The sequence below is a fragment of the Malus domestica genome, chromosome 10 (genome assembly GCF_042453785.1).
Source record: "Malus domestica chromosome 10, GDT2T_hap1".
NCBI classification, from domain to species: domain Eukaryota; kingdom Viridiplantae; phylum Streptophyta; class Magnoliopsida; order Rosales; family Rosaceae; genus Malus; species Malus domestica.
The window spans coordinates 24095416-24115808 of NC_091670.1; the positions used below are offsets into that span (position 1 = coordinate 24095416).

Consider the following 20393-nt stretch of genomic DNA (forward strand, 5'->3'; position numbering starts at 1 on the left):
GGATGGACGTTACAATGAAAGGATCATCCAACGATATACTGCACTTCAAAGGTCATATATGCACAATGCCCGCCAACTTGACTTGATCGAGCACCAGTGGGAATTGAGGGGTGCTGACGATACTTAAGTTCATTAGTGTTTGTTTTTAATTGGTGTGTTTATTTTATTTTATGTGGTGTGTTTTTTTAGTTCATTTAGTGAGTTGAAATGTAATTTTATTTTATTTGGTGTTTGTTTTTATTTGGTGTGTTTATTTTATTTTATGTGGTGTGTTTGTTTTAGTTCATTTAGTGAGTTGAAATGTAATTTTATTTTATTTGGTGTTTGTTTTTATTTGGTGTGTTTTTTTGGTGTGTTGATGTTATTTTATTTGGTGTGTTGATGTTATTTTATTTAGTGACAATATTCCAACATTCAAACCGGGTGAATGTTTTGTTTTTGCTTTTGGTTTTGGCACCATACCAAGCTTGTGCTTGAAGTTCCTACACAAACAAATAATTATAATGAGAATAGGTAACAAATAAATAATTATAATGAAAGTATCTAACAAATAAATAATACAAACAAATAATTATAAATGAAAGTAGCTAACAAATAATTATAATGAAAGTAGGTAACAAATAATACAAACAAATAAATATAATGAAAGTAGCTAACAAATAATTATAATGAAAGTAGGTAACAAATAAATAATACAACCAAATAATTATAATGAAAGTAGCTAACAAATAATTATAATGAAAGTAGGTAACAAATAATACAAACAAATAAATATAATGAAAGTAGCTAACAAATAATTATAATGAAAGAAGATAACAAATAAATAATACAAACAAATAAATATAATGAAAGTAGCTAACAAATAAATAATATATTGTTACCTGATCCGTTAAATTTTCCCCACTTCGAAGATTACCACTAGCTTGTGCCAAGGCGTCTCTCCACGTACTAAACGATTGACTAAGTAATTTCCAACGACTGGACATCGATTCTTTAGTTCTTTGCCCACCCATTTTCTCAAGATAATTGGTATGAATAAGACTCCACATTTCTCGCAACTGCATCTCATTACCCGTAATCGAATCATGAGTAACTTGAACCCAACTAGTACACAACGCAACATCTTCAAGAAGCGTCCAATTCGTACCTGGTTGAGTAGTCATTTTGTTGGAAAAAAATTGGATTGAAACTTTGAAAGAAAGATAGGAATGTGGTTGAAAGTAGTTGAGAAAATATGAAATTGCGGTGTAGGGTAGAAGATAATGAGAAGATATTTATAGAAAAGTAAAATCAAAATTTTTTATAATTTTTCATAATTTTTTTTCGGATTTTTTTAGGATTTTTTTACATTTTTTTTTAAATTTTTATTCACCTAATTAATCTCTGCCGTTGGATTTAAAAAAATTTAAATTCCAACACTCCAGATTGTGCCACGTGTCACAACGGTAACATTTTAGATTTTTAAACAGTTTTTTCTTTTTTTTTATATAATTTACAAAGCCTAATAACGTGAACCGTTGATCTTAGATCAAACGGATGAAATTAAATGAGATTTTTAAATGTTTTTTATCGTTGGAAATCCAACGGTCCATAAAATATGACCGTTTCAATCGAACAGACATGGGGAAGCCACGTGGCTTCCCCAACGGTTACTTTTCAAAACTGAAATCGCGGGCCCCAGCCCTGTTTTTTTGTCGGACGACTCGCGCTCACGAGCGTGTGAAACGCACGTGCCTGACGCAGCCCTCGGGCTCTCAGGCTGGCAATCCTCGACGGGCCTGCTCCTCGGGCCTCGCCTGTTGCTTGGGCTTCCATACGCTGGAGCTCATCCCCCCAGCAATTTCCTACTGTTTGATCCACAGCCCCCGAGCAACCTCCCCCGCTGGAGGTGCTCTTAGTTGGACAAAAATGGCCGGCCTTCTTTGACCCGTCGGCCCTCTCTCTTTTCTTCTCCAATCCCATCCAAACGTTTTTTTCTGCAAAAATCCATCTCCATTCACACACCTTTTTACAATTTTCCCAGAAAAAATTATTGGGCAAGTATTTTTATATAAATCGTATGTTGGACTTGTTTTTTTGTTGACCGGGAAAGTCTTTGCCTTTGTGGAAAAAAATCCATCTCCATTCACACACCTTTTTACAATTTTCCCAGAAAAAAATTATTGGGCAAGTATTTTTATATAAATTGCTTGGTTTTTTGTTGACCGGGAAAGTCTGTCTTTGTGGAAAAAGAAGGAAGCTTTGCTGTGGATTCAAGAACCCTTCTCCGGGATCTTTGATTCATCTGTGTTTTCTGTAAGGGAATTATCTCAGGTGAGTATTTTGAAATTTTCTCAAAGCTTTGAACTTTTAGCTGGATTTTTGTATGTTTAGGGAGACTTGGGTCAACTCAATTGGATCAAGTCAGTTTTTTGAGCTTGATATGTGTTTGTTCTAGTTTGTATTTTGTGAATATTGAATATGCTTGTTTTCATTAGTTAAATTGCTGTTTGGTACACCTGTTTCTGCATCTTTTGGTAGAGAGATGATGAATTGGGTTTTGCTTCCTGTGTTGTTTCCATAATTTGTTTTCAAATTTGGGGTTAATTAAAGCTAAAATATTGTAAAACTTTTGAGTGTTTATTGGTCTAATTTGGGTTCATTTCTTGTTGCTTTTGAATTTTGTTTCAGGGCTTGGTGTTTACTAAAGCTGGGGTTTTGTGGAATTCGGTATTCTTGAGCTCTGGTAATAAAAAATAGCGAATATAGGCGATTTTGATGGCTTTTTCGATGTCGATGTATCAGAACTAATTTTCCTTAGCTAGGGCTACGATGTATTCATGACTACGAATGCTTAAATTGTGGTTACAAAGTCAAGGATGATGTAGATAATGTTTTTGCTTTGTTCCTATTTTTTAATTACATCATAAGGTTCAGCTACATTCAGATTATAATTTAAGGTGTATATTGTGTTGGATAAAAGTGTGTGTTTTATGAATGAAATTTCTGTATAAGAATGCCCAGGTATTTACATGTATATGTGTGTATACTTGGGAAAATAGTCATTTAGGTAGCTGAGTGAAGTCCGTATGATGATTACGATTTGGGATTTATATTTAGTTATATTAAAAAAAAATTATTTGGTCAAAAGAAGATGGAAAAATGAAGAGGAATGTGAAATCCCGTCCTCGAATTTTACTATTTAAAGGTATGTATTTTCGTATTATTAATTGCAATGCATTTATATGTACAATGCATGTTTTTTTTAGAAGCCCCTTGATCGCATATTGTTGAAAAAATAATAATAAATTGAGCTGCCAAATGGCAGCTAAAGAAAAAAAAAAGAAAGAGAAGGGGAAAAGCTGCGGGGAGAGTGGGGGGGGGGGAATAGAGAAGGAGAAGAGTGGAGGTACGGGAGAGAAGGGAGGGGGAGGGGGATGAATCAGAAGAGGGGAGAGGAAATGAAGTGCCCAATCAGAAATGGGAAAAGGAGGGAAGGTGAGAAGGAGGGAGAAAACGGGTCTCTTGACCCGTGCGACCCAACCGGCAGTGCCAAGGAAATTCGATGGTCTCCCAGTCAATTTCTGACGAGTTGAATCCGCTCACCACCTGGAAATCATTTCCCATCACCTTCTCTACCTATTCCACCCCAAATTTGAGGGAATTTGGCCTCGAAATGGTGTACACCCGCACGGGGGGTACGACGAGCTCGTGGTGGCAATCCACCCAAATTCGAATGTAACTCCGACCACCACCACCACCAATCTACTCCCCACAACCTCAGGAACAAAGCCCAAGCAGTGTTTGAGGTGTCGGAGTCGATTGGAAGTCGAATCAAAACACACCATTTTCTAGGGTTTCGGCGGGTTTGAGTGAAATTTAGGTGTTTTCCGGCCAAATTGGACTTGGTCACAGGTATAAAGTTTACTCTACTCTTTGAGATCTTCATTTCTGTAATTTTTGGTAATTTTTAAAAATAGTTAAATTTTCCTGCAAGTTGGGACGGCCGACCGTCACCCGCGGCGGCGCGTGTGGCGGCGAGCTGGCCAGTGGGCCGACGATGTCCTTTTAAGTTCAATTAGATGCCCTGATTTCATAATTGATATCCTTATGATATGGTTTGATTGTTTGAACCTAATTTCATTACGATACGTGGTTAGGTCAAACTATGATTCGATGATCCGACCGTTGGATCGTCACCAAACCTTAATGCGTGATAGGACATAATATTTTTGGATCATAAAAACTTACGGATTGAGAATCTGACGTACGGATCTTTCCTAATTGGATTTCTAAGTTTGTAAAATTAAATGTCGAGCGCCACTTGAATTTTGAAATTGGCAGAGATCCGACCATCGGATTGTGTCGAGATTTTAGTATGTTGTTATTTGAGCATAATGTGGACTTTGGAAAGTTACGGATCAGAAATCCGAGGTGCGGATCTTCCGAATCAAATTACGTAAGTTTGTGGACCCTACTGTTGATCGAGAGTTGACTTTTGGTCAACATGTCATGAAACGTCCTAATTACTAAAATTAGTACTACGGGGGACTAAGTGAAGTCTAGTGGGCCTACATTGGTTAGAGAGTGACTTGAATATATGTGATATGGTTATTACCTTAATTTCTCATATTAGTATCCTTTGTGAAGATGAATTGGTTTTATAGGGTTTAGGGTTTAGGTAATGTGAATGATGTGTATGATTATTTTTATGACAATGTGATCCTAGAATCCTATTAGAAGTATGTTGTAGCACTTATATGCTTGGGTGACATATTAGTGGTGACCTTTAGAAGTTGATGGTGTAGGTGACTACGTTGTAACTCATAGGGGTTGAGATGTGGATAAGTTGAGGTGTTGAATTTACCACACCATGTAGTAGTTGTACTTGGTACATTTGATGGGGGAATCATATGATTGTTTGGATTTCGTTGAGTGATGTTCCAGAATCGTATCCTGGTTCGAATTCCGTTGAGTGATGGTCCGGAATCGTATCCAGCTTGTATTTCATCGAGTGGTTCGGTTCTATATGCATGGTACTCCGAGATTCCATTAAGTGATGGTCCGGAATCCCTTCTACACCATGATTCCGTTGAGTGATGTTCCGGAATCGTATCCCGGTTTGGATTTCATTGAGTGATGGTCCGGAATCCCTTTTACTCCGCGATTCCGTTGAGTGATGGTCCGAATTCGTATTCTAGTTTGGACGCTGTTGAATGATGCTTCGAAATCGTATCCACTTGGATTCCGTTGAGAGATGGTCCGGAATCCTTCCTATTTCGCGATTCCGTTGAGTGATGGTCCAGGATCGTACTCACCTTGGGATTCATTGAATTTGAATTGAGATGGCTTCAAAGGTGTAGGCTTCGGACGAACTGTGTCACTCTAACCCTACTTTCCATTGTGTTGTATGAGAAGATGGTTGTGAGATGTTGTGATTGATTTAAGACGAACCGTTGGATGTCTGGGTGACTCCTTCGGGGTTTACAAAAGTTTGGTATTGATTTCTTACGAATGATTTATATTCAAGAGATGTAAACGGTGATTAATGGTTAGCTTTATCATTATTATCACATACTTGTATTATTGTCACTCGCCCGAGCTTTGCAGCTTATTTGAATTCTTGATGCCGAAGCACCATTCCCATGGTGTAGGCACTGATTGTATAGATGTCAGGTCTGAAGAGATTACAAGAGGTCGCTTAGTATTTTGGTTGGATTCTGTTGAGTGGTCTGAAATCCCTACTCTTGCTCATTTCCATAAAGGCATTTCCATAAAGGTAGTTCGACCTTAGAGTCGAGTGAATATGAATTATTCATAGTAGACATTGTGTATAAATTAGACTTATCATGTTAGTACTTGGAACCCAGGTGGGGAATTATGTAGGGATCCTTTATTAAAATTTGTGAATTGATATGGGACCTTATTGATTGAATAACATAGTAATTGTAGATATCATGCATCTTTGATTTTAGGATTGATTAAGTAGAATGATTGCGGAATGATGTGGGATATGATTGTTATTATTATGATTAGTCTCGTTGCTCAAAGTGGCTTGAGAATAATATTGTGCTTTGTTGGTTCTTGGATATGTTACATGTGGTGGATTAAGGTTTCATGTTGAAAACATAGTGACTTATATGAGGGGTGGAATGGAAACCTTGATTGTCATATTGGATTGTTATGTAGCCTTGAATCTAGTACTTCCATACTTGTCAAATTCTAATGATTGATTGAGGAATGTTATATCTTTCGGCTTGAATGTACTGTGGTAAATGTAGATGGGTAGTGATCGATGAACTATGAATGGCTTGATCCCTGTTTAGGGTACGTAGGCAGTCTAACAAGGAGGTTAGATGCAGCTATAAAGCTTACGAAAAATTATTACGCAGTTGGATCTTGAGTTATGCCTTGTACATATCTCAGAGGCGAGATCTGTTTGATATACAGATGCTGGATGACCTCACGCGTCGATCCTAGACGTATGTTGGGTTCGGGGCGTGACAAGGAAGATAAATTATGTGCCTGGATAGAGATTTCTTAGTTTAAAGTGTGTGAGCTTTGTAAATTTTTTTTTTAATCTTAGAAACAAAGCTTAAGAATAAAGAGGAAGAAAAATTATATGCCTAGTTAGTGATTTCTCATTTTAAAGTGAGTGCACTTTGTAATTTTTTTTTTAATGTTTCTTAGAAATAGAGCTTTCTCAGTTATTAGTGCTTTGAATGAAAAAAAAAATCATTGTAATATTGGTTCTTTGTGTATCTGATTTGTAACTGAATTTTTATTGCAGATCATTGTTAGAGCAATTTATATAGCTACATAGTGCTCTTGCTGAGATTGAAAAAAAAAGGGGTGAGTCCGGCTACTAAGTAGCGTTAAGTTTGCAATTTAATCTTATTTATGACTATGTTTTCTATTGCAGATTAGTGCCCCAACAATTTATATAAGTTACAAAGTGCCTTTGCTGAAATTGGAAAGAAAAAGAAAGGGTGAGCGGACAAGTAATGTCAAATTTAGAATTTAGAATTTTTTTAATTATATTGATAATTGTTTATACATATATATATATATATATAAATGTGTCTTGGTATTTGTATCATTCTTTAAAAATTTTTGGTATATCAAATGTCATTCCATGTTAAATTTGTATTTCTATTTATGTTTTTTGTAGTGCGGTTCAGTTTTTTTTTCTTTTTTTTTATAGGTTAAAACATCTTTGCTGGTTGTTAACAATTTTATTACTTCACAGTTTAATAAATTTATTGTTCAATAATATTTATGTTGTTGCAATTCTATTTAGAATAGGAATGTGATTGTGTAAATCCTAGAGAATATGGGAAAGTATTATATATTCCTATTAGGATTAGATTACCTATTAAATGTTGTAATCATAAAGGGAAAGGTATTTACCCTTCCAACTACTATAAATAAAGGCACAATGGGGTGAATCAAACACACCTCACAATTAAATCAATCTCTCTTCTCTCTAAAATGGCCGGCCTCCCTCTCTCTCTCTAAACCTTAGATCGCTCAATTAAATAGGCCTACAACACGTTATCAGCACGCTCTTGCCAGAAGCTGAGGAATTGAAGCATCGTAGGAGGAGGCTATCATCCATCACATTCAAAGGCTTATTCGTTTTCTGCTGCTCAGGTACGCTTAAAATAAAGGAAGATATTTGAAACGACCCATGAAGCATGAAAACATTCCCATGATGCATGAACCCCTATGTTTATATTTTCCTTCCGATATATATACTGTATATGTTCATATATTTGTCACTATATATATTTGTTTCATGCATCGCACAATTAAATTGTTATGTGGAATTTGTGAGTCAATGTATAAAATTAAATTAGAAGCATATTCGGTTTTTCCTAAAACCGAAAGGGAATTGAAAAAAAAAGGGGGAATGGGATTTGGTGCATCGCACTATCCCTGTGCCAAAAAGGAAAACAGGCTTCGGCCTGATTTTGGTTTCTTTACTGGGCCTGCAGCCCATGGCCTCTCTCGGCCTGCATCAAAAACCTGCCAGCCCTCGACTGGGCGCCTTATGCACACAAGGCACACAAAGCCAGTCCTCAGGCTGGGCTCCCTGCGTGACCAACCCGCAAGCCTTTGGCTTGCCCCCGTGACCCCTTGGACCAAAACACCTAAACCAGCGGCTGGGGGTTTTGTCCCTCCCGCAGCCTGCATGCATACCCTAGGCCCTGTTAGGCCCTGCCATTTTTACTCAAGGCACCTCGTGCCTTCCCTTACCCACGGCACCCATGCCCAAATTATTTTGGGGCATTTTTCCACCCACAAGGTATTATTTTAGCATTTTAAATAATTTAACCAGTATGTTAATATTATTTTGCTTCTACAATCGACCCTGTATGGCCCGATTTATTGAATTAATTAAAAGTGACTTGCAGTCCACTAATCTAATAATGAATCCAAAATTATTGACCTGAAGATCACTTTTGGACATTAACGATTCAATAATTTATTTTTCTACTTTGAACCGTCACATACTTTCGTAGTAACGAAGCTCTCACACTTGAGTTCCCGAAGCCAACTCAAATCCACTACACTTAGTTAGTATATTGCATTCTGTGTTTCTTGCAGAAACCTCTCATTATGAACTAATTGTTCATAAAACTAATTTGAACCTATAGTTTCAAAATTAGTGCCTTTGAAACCTGCAGTTTTCATTCAAAACATACCACATGAAACCTGAAGTTTTCATGCATAAATTAAACTAATACATGTCTATAGAACCTGTATGTTCTACGATATATGTCTATGGCTTACCATATGACGAATCACGTTTTTCCCTCTATTTTAGGGACATTTCGAACTTGAACAAGCTCGATTTCTCCGCTCTCGAAGTCTTGGGAAGAAACTATCTAAAGTGGGTTCAAGACGTGAAGCTCCATCTCACTGCAAAGGGTATTAGAGCCACCATTGAGACACCTATTGCCGACAAACCTGTCGATGAAGCTCAAAAGGCTACTGCAATGATCTTCATTCGAAGACACATCCATGATGCATTGTAGGGGTGGGCAAATAGGTCCTGGACCCGCGGGTCGGGGCGGGTCCATGCGGTTCGGGGCAGGTACGGGGCGGGTCCAAAAATTATAAATACTAAACGGGGTGGGCCGGGCCAATTCCTGGTAAATAACGGGGCGGGCCGGTTTTAGAAGTTGGAGAAAACGGGCCCCCGACCCGGACCGTTTATTACTCTACCTTCTATCACGTTATCACCCTCTCTCTTATTCTCAGACCCAATTCACAACTCTCCCCTCATCCTCTCTCTATCCCTACTTCGAGTCTCCGAAACCACTCCGAATCTCCTCCCTCGATCTCTCCTCCTTCTGGGTTTCTGATTTTGCTTTCGGATTTATCGATTCTCATCCCTCTCGATCTCTCTCTCTCTCCCTGAACCTTCTTCTTCTTCTTCTTCTTCAAGTTTTTAATCTCAGCTGGGTTTTCCACAAATTATGCATCGGCAACCCAATCGACCATGGCTGGCGCTGCGAGGACTGGAACAACAACCGGTAAAAGCTCACCGATTACGGCATCGACCCAAACTTCCTTCGTCGCCTCTGCCAAAAGCTCTCCCCCTACCTCTCCTTCTTCACCAACCGCATCGTCCCCCTCCTCTCCCGAGCCCTCCGCCGCACATTCTTCTGTACCAGGCTCGCCACCTAACCCAGTCTGCCATTTTTGTTCATCTGTATATACTTCGGCTCAAAAGAAAACAAAATTGAATGAAAGAATTTGAATTTAAATTTGAATTCGGAGTTCGATGAATCAATCAATTGATTTCTGTTTCTGGGTTTTGTACAATTTTTGTGATTACAATCTAATCTTTCTCACTGGATTGGCTTAGAACGCCTGAGTCGGAGCTTCTCAGTCAACTCGTCAACCTGCCCACCATCCGTTTGATGTCGGGGATGAACCACCTTGGGGGAGGTAAATGGGGCCTGGTCTACATAGTCACTGGCTCTGTTGAGCATTCTCCATAGTCATAGGATTTTGTGAAATTGAATTCTCCATCTCCGAAGCAATTGATTCTGTTGCAGCTGTTAACCAAGTGCAACACGATATCAAGATTGATTAGCAATATCTTTAGCTACATCCTGCATCTACAAGAGCATTGAGTGGGATTTAAGCAAGAGACGGAGGTGTGGCCTTGGCGGAGGGAGGCGGAGACGTCGAGGAAGGTTGCAGTTTCAGAAAAAAAAAAAAACAGGGTACCCGTTGGACCTGTAGAAACTGGCCCATTTTATACGGGCCGGGTTAGGTCCGGTTCTCAGTTTTGAAATAGTAAAATCCAGCCCGGCCCGCCCCGTTATATTTTCAAGCGGGTCCGATCCGGTCCTTCCAATTTTGGGCCCGGCCCGGCCCGTGCCCACCTCTAATGCATTGCAGACTGAGTATCTCGCTGAGGAAAACCCACGCACCCTCTGGCTTGCTTTGGCTGACCGCTTCGATCACCAGAAAGACATATACTTGCCTGAAGTAAGACACGACTGGCAGCATCTTCGCTTCCAAGATTTTAAGTCCGTGAATGAATACAACTCTGAAGTTTGTAGAATCCGTTCTTTGTTGAAATTCTGCAAAGTGGAACTAACCGAATTATATCTCCTGGAGAAGATCTATTCGACCTTCCATGCCACCAATATTGTCCTGCAGCAACAATATAGGGCACTGAAATTCACCAAGTTTTCAGATTTGATCTCTGTTTTACTTCTTGCTGAAAAGCAGAACCAGCTTTTGATGAGGAATCATCAAGCTCGACCCACTGGCTCGAACGCTGCGCCTGAAGTGTATGCGACCAATTTTAGCAGCTATAAACGACGAAAGAATCGTCGTGGCAGTGGAAATGGGCGGCAAGCCCAACCACGGGCCCAAGGTCAACATAGTGCCGCACCTAAGGTCCCAAACTTCAAGAACAAGGGCAAAGCTCCCTTTCAGGCCACTTCTACTGAACTGGATATGTGTTATCGCTGTGGATCAAAGGATCATTGGTCACGCGTTTGCCGAGCTTCCCCTGAAGCTATTGCCAAGTATCATTCCCGTCGTGAGTCTAACTTTACACATGTGGATCATCCGGACGATGCAACCACATCAATGGAGATATCAGACTTCTATGAGGCATCAGCACCTATGGAAGACTAAATTAGACATGTTTTAGGGCATTAGCCCCTAGTGGCCGAACCCACTAGGAGTGGCCGGCCCCTACCCCCCTCTTTTGCTAGGTTTATGGTTTAATTTTGAACAATTTTTCTATGTATTTGGAATCATTTGTTTGGTTTTGGTTTGTTTTGAATTATGGATTGTTATTGGAATGGATATTATTTTCTCGAATCGCTTAATTGAATGAATGGATTTATATTTATGCATGTGACCAATTCAATCAATTTATTTCTAGGTATGTCTAGTGGGGAAGTTAGTTGTCTGGCAGATAGCGCAACTACGCACACCATTGTGCGTGAACGACACTATTTTACTAACTTCATACCCAAGAAAGCTCATTTGACAACTCTCTCAGGCTCATCCAACCTGATTGAAGGATACGGAAAGACACGTATCATGTTGTCTAATGGTACAATCTTGACCATTAAAGAGGTACTCTATTCTCCAAGTTCCGGAAGAACGTTGCTGAGTTTTAGAGATATTGAGATAATAAATATCATCTTGAAACCACTGAAGATCATGGTTCTGGATTTCTTTGTATCACTTCATACGAATATGGCCAGAAGCATATTCACGAGAAGTTGGAAGGTCTGCCGAGTGGGTTGTACATCACAACCATTCGCAGCATAGAGGCCCACAGTGTGGCCGACCCTATGCCTGAGTTCCAGGAGACTTTGTTACTTTGGCATGACCGTTTGGGACATCTTGGACGTGACATGATGCGCCGTATCCTTAAATCTTCACACGGGCAAAAGTTACATCCACACGTTGGAGTCCCGCCATGCATAGCGTGTTCTTTAGGGAAGTTGAATACTCACCCATACAAAGATTAATCAAGACCCTCCTAAATTTCTTCAGATGATCCAAGGGGACATTTGTGGACCTATCCAACCAACATGCGGACCATTTAGATACTTTATGGTGTTGGTTGAAGCATCGACAAGATGGTCACATGTTTGCTTGTTGTCCACACGCAATGCCGCGTTTGCTAAACTCTTAGCTCAAATCATTAAGCTAAGGGCTCACCACCCTGATTATCCGATTAAGTCGATTCGACTGGATAATGCTGGAGAGTTTACGTCACAGACTTTTGACGATTATTGCATGTCAGTAGGGATTAATATGAACATCCTGTGCCCCATGTTCACACCTAAAATGGCCTGGCAGAAGCTTTCATAAAGCACATTCAATTGATATCTCGGACTTTGGTTATGAGAACCAAACTGCCTGTATCTGCCTGGGGCTATGCAATATTGCACGCAGCTATGTTGGTCCGCCTGAGGCCCGTCGCTACCCAACCACATTCACCGTTACAGTTGGTCACTGGATACGAGCCTGACGTCTCGCATTTACGGGTGTTTAGGTGCCCTATTTATGTGCCAATAGCGCCGCCGCTACATACCAAAATGGGTCCTCAGAGAAAAATGGGAATCTATGTCGGTTATGATTCGCCATTAATTGTTCGATACTTAGAACCCTTGACAGGAGATCTCTTTACCGCACGTTTTACGGATTGTCACTTTGATGAGACAGTCTTCCCGTCGTTAGGGGGAGATAAGCATGCTAACGTTCCTGTAGAACGCCGTGAATTGTCGTGGTATGCTCCCACTATGTCTCATTTAGATCCCCGCACTACCCAGCTTGAAACTGAGGTGCGACGAATTATAGATCTTCAGAGCATTGCTCAAAGCATGCCGGATGCTTTTAATGATCTAGCAAAGGTGACAAGATCACATATACCAGCTGCAAACACACTTGCAAGGATAGATGTACCCTGTGTACATCAACAACCCGTTTGGGAAGGCCAATCTATCCCCGAATGTGGGAAGGCCGCACCCTCCACACGGCATGGTACATTGGCAGCTAGCCAATCATCTGCTTCGACCCTGAAGTATGGCAGACCCCTTGGTTCAAAGGATTCACAACCCCGGAAGAGGAAAATGGCACCAACAAGTGAGCCTAGTTTGAATCCGACCATCGCTGACTCATCCGTTCCAACACATGAGGTTATTTTAGATTTCGGTTTATTACACAGTATTGGATGAGGTTTGGAATAGGAATGAGATGATCGTCAACGACGTATTCTCGTACTTAGTAGCTACTGACATCATGCTTAGCGATGACATTGAACCACGTTCCATCGATGAATGTCGACGTAGAACCGATTGGTCAAACTGGAAACAAGCAATCCAGGTCGAACTTGATTCGCTCACGAAACGTAAAGTGTTTGGACCTGTCGTCCCTACACCACCACGTGTGAAGCCTGTTGGCTACAAGTGGGTTTTCGTGAGGAAGCGTAATGAGAAGAATGAAATAGTGTGATACAAAGCACGCCTCGTAGCGCAAAGCTTCTCTCAACGCCCTGGAATTGATTACGAGGAGACATATTCCCCCGTAATGGACGTTATAACGTTCCACTACCTTATCAGTTTGGTAGTTTCCGAAAAACTGAATATGCAGCTTATGGACGTGGTAACCGCGTATCTCTATGGGGATCTAGATACGGAAATATACATGAAAGTTCCACAAGGACTTCCATTGACTGGCTCAAATAGTTCTAGACCACGGAACACTCTCTCAATTAGGTTGAGGAGGTCACTCTACGGATTGAAACAATCCGGGCGGATGTGGTATAACCGTCTGAGTGAATATTTGACAAGTCAGGGCTATGTGAACAACGAACTATGCCCATGCGTGTTCATAAAGAAGTCACATTCCGGATTTGCAATTGTTGCAGTTTATGTCAATGACATGAACCTCATTGGTACTCCCGAAGAGCTTGAGGAAATTGCTGCATACTTGAAATCGGAATTTGAGATGAAGGATTTTGGAAAAACTCGATATTGCCTCGGCCTGGAGATCGAGCATTGTTCAAATGGAATCTTAGTACATCAATCGAACTACACCTAAAAGGTGTTACGTCACTTTAATGAGGATAAAGTGAAGCCTTCGAGCACACCCATGATCGTTCGGACTCTAAATGCTAAACGAGATCCCTTCAATCCAAAGGAAGATGAGGAAGAGATTTTGGAACCCGAAGTTCCTTACCTAAGTGCAATTGGTGCTTTATTGTACTTGGCTCAGTGCACTAGACCCGACTTCTCCTTCGCTGTGAATCTATTGGCTAGATACAGCAATGCGCCTACACGTAGGCACTGGAATGGTGTCAAAGACATTTTCCGCTAGGGATCTAAGATTGATTCTCGCCTTGTTGGATCTAGGATTGATTCTCGCCTTGTTGGTCACGCAGATGCTGGATATCTGTCTGACCCACATAGAGCACGTTCTCAAATGGGTTATGTCTTTACCGTTAGAGACACCACTATTTCTTGGAGGTCTACCAAGCAAACGCTAGTTGCGACTTCGTCTAACCATGCTGAGATTCTCTCCCTGCATGAAGCATCGCGTGAATGCTTTTGGCTGAAAGAAGTGATGGGACACATTCGAAGCACTAGTGGTCTTACATCAGTCGTTGACCTTCCTATGACGATCTTTGAAGACAATGCAGCATGTATCGAGCAATTAAAGAAGGGATACATCAAGGGAGACAACACCAAGCACATAGCGCCAAAGTTCTTTTACTCACACCAGCAGCAGCAGCATCAGAACATTGAAGTCAAGCAAATCCGTTCCCAGGACAACCTGGCCGATCTCTTCACCAAGTCATTGCCAAAGTCTACATTTCAGAAGCTCGTCCAAAGAATCGGTATGCGTAAATTATCAGAATTAAATCGCTTGTAGTCCTCTTATTTAAGAAGTTATGTCTAACTCAGGAGGAGTATCTAGAAGCATACTCACATGATCTTAATGTACTCTTTTTCCTTACGATTATGAGCATTTTTCCCACTGGGTTTTTGCTACCTAACTAGGTTTTAACGAGGCACCCATTCTGGAATGATCATACTCCGTTGAGTTCACTACATTCGTCTAGTTTGACGATTGTTTTAGACATTATGCATATTTTCTTACTTTTCTCCTTAGTCTATGGGTTTTCCCCATTCCTTGGGTTTTACCATAGCGAGGTTTTGTGAGTTTTTACAAATGCATACTTCAAATTAAATTTGAGACTCGCAATGACCCGTTGTGCCGATGACTTCATCAACTATTCTACCTTCTCTGCTAAAGATCTGATGCGATGGTTTGTTGAGTATTTGCACACTCAAGGGGGAGTGTTGCAGTTCTATTTAGAATAGGAATGTGATTGTGTAAATCCTAGAGAATATGGGAAAATATTATATATTCCTATTAGGATTAGATTACCTATTAAATGTTGTAATCATAAAGGAAAATGTATTTACCCTTCCAACTACTATAAATAAAGGCAAATGGGGTGAATCAAACACACCTCACAATTAAATCAATCTCTCTTCTCTCTAAAGTGGCCGGCCTCCCTCTCTCTCTCTAAACCTTAGATCGCTCAATTAAATAGGCCTACAACATATGTTGGTTTTTCACAGGATTTGAGAACATGGCATTATTTAACATCAAGTTGGTTTTGTTTGCGTTGCAAGATTCTCTACACAAAAGATAAGTGATTTAAACTTCTAAAATTATTGAGATCAAATTTATACCATCTGGTTTAATTTTATTTTTTACGTTAGAAGAAAGTTTCATATTCTGTTTAGGTTTTATTATACTCAAATTGAAATTTTAATTTTAGTAGTTTGTTTGCATTTAATGTTATATGTGTTGTTTTAATATGTTGCATATTTTTTCCTTTTTCCTAATTTGTTTGCAGCTATTTGTTTTTCAATTGGTCATAACAATTTGTTTGCAGTTTGTCTAAAAGATTTATAAATTTAAAGCTTATGGATTGTGATGTTGATTTCAAAGTTGGACCTTTCAGGAAAATTAAAAAACTTATCATTATGAGTGAATGAATATTATTTTTCATTTTTGTTTCTACGCCGAAGGTGCTTCAGCGATTTCGTCTTTTTTTTTTTTTTTTTTTTTTTTTTTTTTGTCTAATCTCTGATGATTTTCCTGGATAGTTGTTTGTACGTATATTTTATTAAAAGATGCCTTTGCAAGAGTGCTTCGGACAAAACTTTCTTTTAATTAAGCATATTTAAAAGAAAAATCTGATCTAGTTTCAGGTGCAACTACAGTTCAGATTCTCTATCTTCTATCTGTAATCAAATACTTCCTTCGATCGCTTCATTCTCCTTATCTTCCTAAGAGATAGAGAGATGGAGGTGATTGGGACTTCTTCTGGTGCTGCTGATTCTGTTACTGCTGTTGATGATGTTAATATCCCCCCTCTTCGAGAAAAGTATGATGTGTTTCTTAGTTTCAGAGGTGAGGACACCCGCCTTACTTTTACCAGCCATCTTCATGCTGCCTTACTTCGCAAGAAAATCGAAACCTACATAGACAACAGGCTGAAGAAAGGAGACGAAATTGGACCAGCCCTACGAGAAGCAATAGAGAAATCAAGGCTTTCGGTGATCATTTTTTCCAAAAACCATGCGTCTTCCACATGGTGCTTGAATGAGCTTGTGCATATACTCGAATGCAAAAAGATATAAGGCCAGATGGTTGTATCCATTTTTTACGACATCAGTCCATCAGATGTGCGAAAACAAAAGGGGAGTTATGCAGATGCATTTGCTGAACTTGAAAATTGTTTGCAGTTGTTTGTTTTTCAATTGGTCATAACAATTTGTTTGCAATATGTCTAAAAGATCTATAAATGCATTAACAAACGATGTTGTAAAGCAGAAACAAAACAATGACAATGAATATAATCTCTTTGTCAATTATGGTCACCAACCAAGAAGAGTGTGTAGAGCCAATTATATTCAAAATTCTCAAATCCCTGTTCTTATTAAAACGATTGCAATTTATTAATTTCATCTATAGTCACTTTTATTTTAAGATATTAAACTATTATTTCAATCCTGCAATCACTTTGTTTACATAATCAATTAGTTGCATTTATTCGTTCAACTTTAAACACTATTCAAAGGTTATCCATGTACTCATTACACTAGATTCAACTTTGATGACTTTTCAAACATAATTATCTAAATAATTTTTAATCTTGCAGTAACGCGCGAACATTACTATCTAGTATTATGTTAATTATCGGTCAAATTTGATTTGGCACATATTACTGAATTTAACATTTGAATATAAATGTGGACCCAAGGCTTTAAAAAACATTTGTTTGTATAGAGTAGAAGTTGTCCAGTAGCACCAGGGCACTTCCTCGCATAGAGGAGGAGGTGGGATATTCATTCTTAATTTCGTCTTTTTATTTTTTATGGTTTTTTTGTTTGATCTTTGATGATTTTTTTGGATTGTCGTTTGTACGTATATTTTATTGAAAGATTCCTTACAGAGTGTGTTTTGGACAAGTTTTTCTTTTAATTAAGCATATTTGAAAGAAAATTTTAATGTAGTAGCATTATCAAAATACTTGTTAGGTGACTAGTCTCTGTCTCTCCAAATTTTTAATTTTTGTCCTCAGCTGGTGTGTTTGTAACTTTATGCACATACTCAACAAGAACTGGTACAATTTCAATTTTTCTGTACTAAATCTGATCTAGTCTCAAATGCAAGAGTATTTCAGATTCTCTTTCTGCTCTCTGTAATCAAATACTCTCGCTTCGATTGCTTCATTCTCTTCTCTAACAGATAGAGGGATGGAGTTGATTGGGTTCTTTCAAGTTTTCAACATCGTCGTCATCGCCATCGGGACTCTGTTGTACATGTGCTGCAGATCATTGACATTTTCTTCCTCTACTTCTTCTTCTTCTTCTGGTGCTGCTGATGCTGCTGCTGCTGTTGATGATGATAACAACGATGATGTTGATATCCCCTCTTCTTCTTCTGGTGCTGCTGATGCTGCTGTTGATGATAACGATGATGATGTTGATATGCCCCCTCTTCGAGAAAAGTATGATGTGTTTATTAGTTTCAGAGGTGAGGACACCCGCCTTACTTTTACCAGCCATCTTCATGCCGCTTTGGAAAGGAAGAAAATCGAAACCTACATAGACAACAGGCTGAAGAAAGGAGACGAAATTGGACCCGCCCTACTAGAAGCAATAGGGAAATCAAAGCTTTCGGTGATCATTTTCTCCGAAAACTATGCGTCTTCCACATGGTGCTTGAATGAGCTTGTGCATATACTCGAATGCAAAAAGAAATATGGCCAGATGGTTGTATCCATTTTTTACGACATCAGTCCATCAGATGTGCGAAAACAAAAGGGGAGTTATGCAGATGCATTTGCTCAACTTGAAAAACGTTTGGACAGTATGGGCAAGGTGCGCGAGTGGAGGAAAGCTTTGAGGACTGCAGCCGATCTTTCTGGGTTTGATTATTCAAACAAAACAGGGTAACTAACTTTGTAACTTGTATCAATTTCTACTTGTGATTATTTCTTTTCAAATTTTATTTTTATTGTTTATAGGAAAGGATATTCATTACATAGACTTCAAATTTTTATTAGGTAAATTGAACCTTATTCATAATCAATACAAATATAACACTGAGAAAAACAAATTAACCATATTTGACATAAAATTCTAAACCATGACCAATTCACCAAACTTACACAACATGAAAATTTACCTTATTTGTTTCCCTCCAATACTTCACTATACTAACGTGTGTATACCTTACCGAAAACCCCATCACAAAAACATCTTTTTTCGAAAATGAATCACCACATCACCAAGCAAACTGTTATTCAAATGAAAAAACTACTTAATACTTAATACCATAACCATAAACCACACTCAATATAATCATTAGCTAAACCAACACCATATTCAACATTCATAAAAATTAAATAAAAATTAAAAAAAGGGTCAAATTAAACACCTTTAAACCACAAAATGGAAAACAACAAACCATATAATTAGTGAGTGCAGACTTTCCGGCATTCGGGACACCAATTATGCCAATAGACAATGCCTTTTGGTCCTCCGCCTTCACCATTTCCTCCTCATCCCCTGATTCCTCATCATCAGCACGCTCCAATGCCGCCTCTAGAAGCGCCTTTGCGATAACCAAGCTAATAAGCATAAGTTCAAACTTAATCCACTCTTTAAATTTGTTTGTACCATACTTGACCAATCCCGAAACTACTGAGCACCGGTCAACGTTATATCGTCAAGGACCCAGAAGAGTTTCCCTCCAACCAAGAGGCCAATCACAATGCGACACGTGTCGACATCAGAAGCCAATCACAGTGCGACACGTGTCAACATCAGAAGCCAATCACAACACGACACGTGTCAATGTCAGAAAAAAGTTAGAAACTCTTCTATAAAAGGAGATCATTCTCCCACAATATTGCCGAAGGTCATTTGTACTAAATCATTCACTTGTACTCACTAAAGGAGAGCTTGAACCTATGTACTTGTGTAAACCCTTCACAATTAATGAGAACTCATCTACTCCGTGGACGTAGCCAATCTGGGTGAATCACGTACATCTTGTGTTTGCTTCCCTGTCTCTATCCATTTACATACTTATCCACACAAGTGACCAGAGCAATCTAGCGAAGGTCACAAACTTAACATTTTCTGTTGTACCAAAGTCCCCACTGATTTTGTGCATCAACATTTGGCGCCGTCTGTGGGAAATGACACTTATTCCCACTCTCTTCAGCTTTGCCAAGCTGGTTTCCACCATTTGTACACTCTCTTTTGACCAGGCATCCCTCTCCAACATGGGGAGCGAAGGAAGCCACAACACACAAAATGACACCCCTCTTGCACCTAGTGCAAAGCAACGAAAGAAGGAATGAAAGAGGGTTGTTCTTCAAGCTAAAGTCCATAAGCTAGAAGCTCAGAATAACAAGATAGCAATGAAGAATGAGGTCCTCCAGAAGCAGTATGAGAAGTTCTTTGAGACACTCCACGAAACTAGGCGTACCCAAACACGCGAGCTCGTTGCCCATGTGGACATCAACCATTATCTGGGTGCCCCCCAACATGGAGGGTCACCTCCCTTTGACATGGGTATCCCTGATGAGGAGCGAGCTAATCATCAAAACATTGATCAACATGAGACTTCTCTCAACCCAGATGTTTCGACCCGAAGCAGGAGAAGTGGAGGAAGACACCTCATTGCAGAAGGGTTGGAAGGATTGAAAGCTGTTTATCGTGACTGTCGAGGCTTCCTAAAGTAACGTCGAGAGAATCCCTTCCACATATGCTCGAAGATCAATGACCCAAGGGTTTCTGAAAGACTCGGTCCCCTCCCACGAC

At 39.5% G+C, this 20393-nt stretch overlaps 2 protein-coding genes and 1 long non-coding RNA gene across 6 annotated transcripts in view; all 3 read left to right on the plus strand.

Moving 5' to 3' along the window:
• The first annotated feature begins 1893 nt into the window (after positions 1-1893).
• Positions 1894-15694, plus strand: LOC139189019 (uncharacterized). Of its 3 annotated transcripts, none has more exons than XR_011572485.1 (4): positions 1979-2313; positions 2671-2725; positions 6902-6968; positions 15624-15694. It is a non-coding gene; the product is annotated as an uncharacterized lncRNA (long non-coding RNA). The 3 variants fall into 3 exon arrangements; XR_011572486.1 differs by lacking the exon at positions 15624-15694 and adding an exon at positions 6770-6831 and having other exon boundaries at positions 2186-2313; positions 6902-6944; XR_011572484.1 differs by lacking the exons at positions 6902-6968; positions 15624-15694 and having other exon boundaries at positions 1894-2313; positions 2671-2961.
• Positions 15695-16355: 661 nt separating this feature from the next.
• On the plus strand, positions 16356-16694 carry LOC139188626 (toll/interleukin-1 receptor-like protein). Its single transcript, XM_070806253.1, has one exon. The coding sequence runs from the start codon at positions 16356-16358 to the stop codon at positions 16692-16694; it is 339 nt and encodes a 112-aa protein (XP_070662354.1).
• Positions 16695-17582: 888 nt separating this feature from the next.
• The window catches only part of LOC103406393 (TMV resistance protein N-like), a 119067-nt gene continuing 116256 nt past the window's right edge, over positions 17583-20393 (plus strand). For both annotated transcript variants that reach the window (XM_070807213.1, XM_070807223.1), the window contains exon 1: positions 17583-18511. In XM_070807213.1, the coding sequence (XP_070663314.1) occupies positions 17814-18511 (698 nt within the window). In that variant the 5' untranslated portion in view covers positions 17583-17813. The remainder of the gene's footprint in view (positions 18512-20393) is intronic.